The sequence below is a fragment of the Mastomys coucha genome, unplaced genomic scaffold, assembly GCF_008632895.1.
Source record: "Mastomys coucha isolate ucsf_1 unplaced genomic scaffold, UCSF_Mcou_1 pScaffold13, whole genome shotgun sequence".
NCBI classification, from domain to species: Eukaryota; Metazoa; Chordata; class Mammalia; order Rodentia; family Muridae; genus Mastomys; species Mastomys coucha.
In genome coordinates, this window is record NW_022196895.1 from 84,974,029 (window position 1) to 84,981,131 (window position 7,103).

The 7,103-nt window shown below is 37.0% G+C and overlaps 1 protein-coding gene across 1 annotated transcript in view; it reads right to left on the reverse strand.

Moving 5' to 3' along the window:
* Positions 1 to 6: 6 nt before the first annotated feature.
* Positions 7 to 7,103, reverse strand: part of Dok6 (docking protein 6) — a 450,168-nt gene continuing 443,071 nt past the window's right edge. The window contains exon 8 of the mRNA XM_031366232.1: positions 7 to 743. Coding sequence (XP_031222092.1) covers positions 604 to 743 — 140 coding nt within the window. The 3' untranslated portion in view covers positions 7 to 603. The remainder of the gene's footprint in view (positions 744 to 7,103) is intronic.

The following is a 7,103-nucleotide window of genomic DNA, read 5'->3' on the forward strand; positions in this document are numbered from 1 at the left end:
ACACACACACACACACACAAACAAATACACACACACACACACACAAGTTACAGGGCCCTTCTTCATGGCGTATTCTAATTTTACATCCCCCTTAATTGTCACTGGGTTTTTTTTACATAGAGAGTTAAGATGCCATTTGTAGAGCTTACTTGACTTGTTTCTGCCCAAACTGAAAAAGCCACAGGGCTTGCAGTGGGTCATCATATGTCTAAGAACAGGCCGTATGTCCAAACAGAAGCACCTAACCTTAAGGACAAATGTCAGTGACACCCAGGCTCAAACTGGAGTGGAAAAATTTCCCAGTACCAAAACTTCTGCCAATGTCAGACACAAAGAATTTTTCTTATTTAGATGAGTGTTCATATTATTGGATTCTATTTTTTTTTTTGGTAAAACATAGATTTCCCCCATAGAAATTCAATAAATAAAGGACTTAACCACTGAATCAAGGAAGCAGAACTCCAGTTTTAACCTTCTAGTTGGGGCTAGGCCCTACCAATGTTAAATTGTACTGCAATTGGTCTTCCAGGAAGCATGGGAAGAAATGATCCCATGACAGGTCCAGGGCAGACTGTCTTGCTGGTCATTGGTGGCCTCAGTGTGTCATTGAATGAGGCTGGAGCTATAGCTGAATCCATAGCTGCTGGACCGTGACAACGGTGGTTGAGCCTCTTCACTCTGTTCTGGAGCATAGCTGGGAAATGTTTGTGCCCTGGACATCTTTGATGAACCAAACCCATGACCTGAAAAAGAGGAAAGGAAGGCTGTACTAAGAAAAACATTCAGAAGAAACAAAAGGACATCTTAGCAAAGAGAGCAAATAGATCTAACAAAAGACTTCAAACCCTCAAAACCAAACTTGTAAGGAAGTAGGCAAGAATCTAGACTTTGGTATCCTGACTCTTCTTTTACCCAATAATGGTAACTGAACCCAGGGTTAACTATATGATAGTCAAGTCCCATTCCCTTTTACTTTTTATTTTGAGCCCGAGTCTTAGTGAGCTATCAAGGCAGGTGGTGGAGATCTGATCCTCCCCCCTCAGCTTCCCAGTTAGCTATGATTACAATCCAACCACCACATAAGGCCTAATTTCTTGATCTTTGATGATGTAAAAACATATTCAGACATCAGTATTTTCCCCACGTGTATCTTTTCTAGGATTCTGGACATCTATAGAGCTAGGCTAATTTTTAGGACTCTCAACTTTCCTGTCTTCAACCTTTGAAATAAAGGCAGAAAATCCTTTCCCTGGAAATCTATTTCTGATGGAAAGCTTAATAATTTCTTTCTTTTCTGTTACATTTATTTTCTTCAACTCAAAGGTAATGAAATACTTTTTTTAAGAGCATTTGTTAACAGGTAAACTGAATTTTACTCTAGTCAATAACAGACAATTATCAAAGAAGGTTTTACAACAATAGGTTAGAGATTCTGGTTTCCCCAGGAACTTTGTGAGTTCCCCCATAACTGATTGCATATATTGGTTCACCAAGGTGATATGCTTCAATGGTCACTAAAATGCTTTAAGAGTTGAATATTATACAAAATATATTTCAAGAAAATTCTTCCCATGATTTTGACTCTTTAGTTGATACCTTGTGATTGAAAATTCTCTAACACAAACTGAAGCTCCGTGATTGCTTAACATTTGTCAGGATCTTTACAATGTGTTGAAAGAAGAGTATGTATTAAGGCTTTTGAAAGACTTCCCCGCAATTGTCTCACCTCTTTTTATAACCAGTGATTATTCCTTGTGCTTGAGGATGGTTTGTACCTGACAGAAAAGCTTAGAGAAACAGAAGAAAAATAGATACTATGCACTTCCTCTTAAGAGTTTATATTGTACTCAAGGGATGAAATAAATTTAATTTGATTTGTGTGTTAGCTGATCTCTTGGGTGTGGAATGCAGAGAACACTATCTGCTAACACCAAAACATGGGACTTCCACTGTCATATCCATCAGTGGCCCTGTCCTTTGCAATGTCATAGGCTCAAAGCCAGTTTCATTGCCACATTCTTGATAACTCCAAAAATACTCTTACTGTGTGGCAAGCTTGAGATCCAAGGGAGAAAACCCACAGGAATTGTGTAATTAAAGACTAATTAAAACTGGTAGAACTGCTTAATGTTAAAAAACATGAGAGACAAATAATGCTTTCTAGCAAGAAATTGTTTTAACTTTGTTATTGACCTGATTCTCTTGATGACCAGGGATGGGAAGACTACTGACTATTGCTGCAAATCTGGGAGGAGAAAGAGGGTGGCACATCTTTTCTGTCCCTCTCAGGGGTAGCTCTTCTATCAGGTACATTTGAGCTTTTTGAATTCTTTTTGCTTCTGGAGTTCTTCCCTATGACTGATTTGATGCTGTAGTGTGATACACAAAGTTAATATACATCAGTAGTTACTAAAATAGTCTGAAAGTTAAATGTGGACACCTGAAAAGTCCTTTACTCCCATTTTCCCCACTTGTGTCTTTGTGCTTTGGAAGAGGCATATCTTTACTCCTGCTCTTGTGTATCTGTCTCTTACTTTCCTTTAGTTACCTGGCTTTTCTATTGGTCTATATGCAGTCTCTTCATTAAATTATTTTAAAATTTCAACTGAATGTTTCTGCTCTTTCATGAGGACTCTGATGATATAAAAACATGAAAATGAAACAGAGAAACAGGAAAAGGAGGGAGACTTGGCGGGGGCGTTGATAAAGGCCTTGGAGAAAGCAATAAGTTAAAGGAGTGCATAGAAATTAAAGGAATGTTAAAAATCAGGAACTCAGATGTGGAAACACCAGATATACATGCTGCTTCTGGTATTTTCTTTTTTGTAGTTAACTTTAGGGGATATTATTTTGCTATGAGATTTTTGGTTTATTGATCTGAAATCAGATGATGATAACAGAGGCACTCAGCTTGTATTTTTGTTTTATTTAGCATGTATTGTGGTTTTAAATATTAAGTTAGTGAGCTAGCCTATGTCAAATGTTGTCATCCAATAAAAGGATGTGTTTCCATGTTAGTCTCCATGAGTTTCAATGTTCCAGGGAGAAGATCAAGCTGTCTGTTGTCTGTATGTGCACTAAACTCAACAACACATAGGAAGACATCTGAGACAACAGTATGTCCTAAATGTTAGCTAGAGCAGTTAGTGAAGGCCTGGAATGAGGTAGCATCTTGGCATGACATTGATGGTAAACTGAAGCAATAAAAACTACTGATGTGTATATGTGTGTCTGTGTCAGTGTGTGTGTGCTTTCTGTCCCTTCTACCATTGACTAATGAGAATTTATGATTCTTTTGACTAGGAACATTGTGTTTATTAACATGTACCAGCTGGAAGTATTAAGAACTTGCTCTTATGTCTAGAGAGATGTTCTGTGGTTAAGGTTGTATACTGCTCTTCCAAGGGACCCCAGAGATCATGCCAAGAAACTTAACAACTGCTTGTAACTTCAGTTCAAAAGGACCTGGTGAGGTACTTCAGCCTTCATGGACTACTACACTCATGTGCACCCTCACATTACACATATGCATGTAGTTAAAAATTAAGTATTCTTCAAAAGTACTTGTTTGGCTTTGATTTTATGCAACTGTTATTAAAATGTAAAAATATCTGAAGAGAGAGGTGAGACATATCTTTAATTCATATTATTTGTGGCCTGAAAGTGAAGGCTTAAGTTGAAAATAAAGATTTTTCTTATAAACATAGCATTTTATTTTAATTCTATAATATTGAGCATAAGAGGAAGATAATACAATATTACAGGCCGTTTTAAATTTTCTTGTTATGGGTTCTTGGAACAGAACTTTGGTCTCCTGGAAGATAATACAAAGAACTTTTACCAACTTTCTACTCAAAAAGTCTCCAGGAAAGAGTCTTAGAAATGGGGGCTCTGACTTTATAGATCTGATCAGCTGCCCTGAAAAATATAGTCAGACAAGGACAGCAAACTACAAACAGCAAGTGAATGGTCTGCTCTACCTTTGTTGAGTAGAACCAGAGGACAAATTGGTGATTAAATTATACACATCACTTCAGCACCCCAAACTGCTTCCCATTTACAGTGTGAACAGTGAGTCTCACCACTACAATGAGCTTTAGAAACAAATTGGACTTTGCTGTACTTCTGTGGTTTCATTGTCTCATGTTGGGTGATCATATTCTCTGTCGGTATAATGGAAATTAAACAAATCAACACATAAGATTGTTAGTAACCTTAATTTACCTTAATTTCTTTTCTGAGCAGAGTAGGCACCCAAGCTTATCATCCCCTGCTCAGCTTCTGCGTTCCCTTACCATCTTAATGTGCTACCTCTCTCCACGATATTTTGAATGTTATTCTATATCAAGGTCATCAGTATAGTTTTTCACCTCCTCTGTGAATCATTTCTGGTTTAATTGGAAATTAATTTATGACTTTGTTTTACTTCAACTATTCATTTACTTCAGACAGTTCATAAATTATGCTGTTTAATGCTAATCAGAAAAATAACATACCTCAGTCAGAACTGAATATGTATGTGAAGGCTGTTTGATCAAGAAAACAATAAATGTGAACAAAGAGAGAAAAATAAATAAGCCCCTTTCAGCATTCACTGGAACCATGCCCTTTGGCAGTGTTGATGAAAGCAAAAAACAACAAAAATAAACTGTGAGTCTTAAATTAAAAACTCAATGAAATACACTTGTTCATCCTACTGACAAGGGGTCTAGTGAAATGCTCTGTCAGGTTTTCTACACTTGGCCATACAGACAGATATGGTGAATACATACCCAGAGCATCTGCACAATGCTACAAATTAAAAACAGGAAATATGTTAGCAATAATATGTCTGTTTTAGAAATATTCTTAAATTTTGTATTTCTACTCTAGCCGTAGTCACGTCTGCTTCAGTGGAAAAGATAGTTTGTTCAAATATTCCATATGTTCCTGCAGGGTTGATGGTTATGTTCACCCAATGGGTTCAAGGACCCTCTGACATGGTAATTGCATGTGTCTAAGCTTCAGAGTTTCACTCTAGAAAGGTGTAGAGTCATTTAGTGCATTTGTTTATGCTAACAAAATTATTCAGGGAACTGAAGAACATCACATAACAATAAAGACACAATGAATGCCTACTTTCAAGGGAAACTTCCCTGCTGGATCCCCAAATGCCCAAACTATCAATGAAGTGGAAAGAATGCAAATGTAGTAGAAAACAGCAGCCAAACTGGAGTGCTGGAGCAAGGATTCTTACATAGAAATGGCAAGAAGGAGAGGGTACAAGAAGACAGACAGACACAATATCCTCTTCTCCCAGTAATTAAGAAGTGTGTTATCAGCACTTATAGCTGAACTCCCTCAACCAACTGGCATTTGTTTTTTTACTTTTACTAAGCAATTTTCTTTTTAATATAGATTCTAATGGAAACTCTTTTTATAAAAGCCAGACAGATTCCCCAAACAAAACTCTTGGACAATAGCTGGTAAGAGGAAATGACCCTGATAAAGAGACTTAATAGTCATGTGCTTAAATGATTTTTCAGAGTCTGGAGGAGCTGAAAGGGTGTTGTTTCCTTAAATAATAAAACAAAAGTTAGTATGACAAATTAATTGAGGGAGTTTCCTGGTGAGGAATAAAACATGTGGAATAAAAACATTAATAAAATCTTAGGCTGAATAGTTAGGAGAGATACTTTTTTAACAAGTACCTTCTAGACACCAGCAGCAAGAAGAGTGGTCAGGCTGTATCCATACACTGGATAGGAGAGGACATAGTAGAAAAATGGGTGTTGCAGAGCTAGGTTGGTGGAGTGAACTCACCATAGTATCTAGTTGGAAGAGGAGGGTTTTATGCTGTGTTTAATACTTGAATTCTAATCTTAAAAGTAGTTGAAAGTTGAAACCACACGAGAGTTAGACAGCCACAGCGCTACTATATCTCAATAATTAACCATCAGGGATTAATTATGCATTGAAATGCCAACATGCATTGCCAAGGTTTTCCTACAAACTGTATTTTAATTTTATTCAATTTTTAGTAGTTGAAATTTAAACTAGCATTCTCAGAGAGCTTCTGAGTTTCTTGTGGAGATTTGAGGGTATAACTTTATGACTTTGAGTAAACTTCGGGGTTTATCAAGGATCAGGTTTAGCATATTTGATCCATTGGGGGAAATGATAATTGGCTTAATCTACATAAAGAATGGTTAAAAAGAAAATTATAAAAACCTCTGCTCATCGAGTACAAATTTCATGGTGATATTGTGCCAATTACCAACCAACCAACCAACGAACCAACCAACCAACGAACCAACCAACCAACCAACCAAACAAACAAACAAACAAATGAACAAATAAACAAACACAAAAATTAACCAAATTGAGAGGAAGAGATTATGTATCATGTGTCATCCCAACAGGATTGATGAACATCCAGCCTGCTGGTAAAATAATTATTTCCCAAATATCTTTGGAGGTGGTTTGTAAGGTAGTCAGTAGGTTAAATAAAAAAGATCTTTCATCAGTGTAACCAGACCTCATCCAGTTCATCTCTACAAAGGAAAAGGAAGGATGAAGGTAACTTCTCTTTTTAAGTTGAGGCTCCCCATCTTTTCTGGTTTTGGATACAGAATTCTTGATTCTCAAACTTTCGTATTTTTTATGAATTATGTTATTGGTTTCTCTGAGTCTCTAGCTTACATATCCCAGCTTCAGGGATTTCCTTCTCAGTCAAGCAACCCAATTCCTGATAAATCTGTGCAGAGTGAGGCGGATTTCTGAGCCCAAGGGCAGCCTGGTCTACAGAGTGAGCTCCAGGATATCCAAGGCTATATAGTGAAACCCTGCCTCAGAGAACTAAAACCAACCAACTAACCAACCAACCAACCAACCAACCAACCAACCAACCAACCAATCAAACAAACAAACAAAACCAACTAACCACACAAAAAACTCTTATGCTTCTTAGGCCATGAGCTTTTTTACCTAAAGTATCAAAATGCCTCTCACTAATTTACACCCATTGCCCCAGGGTAGGAAAGTACTTTTCTTTTCTTTTCTTTTTTTAGATATTTTCTTTATTTACATGTAAATTTCTCCATTCCCAGTTTCCCCTCCAAAAA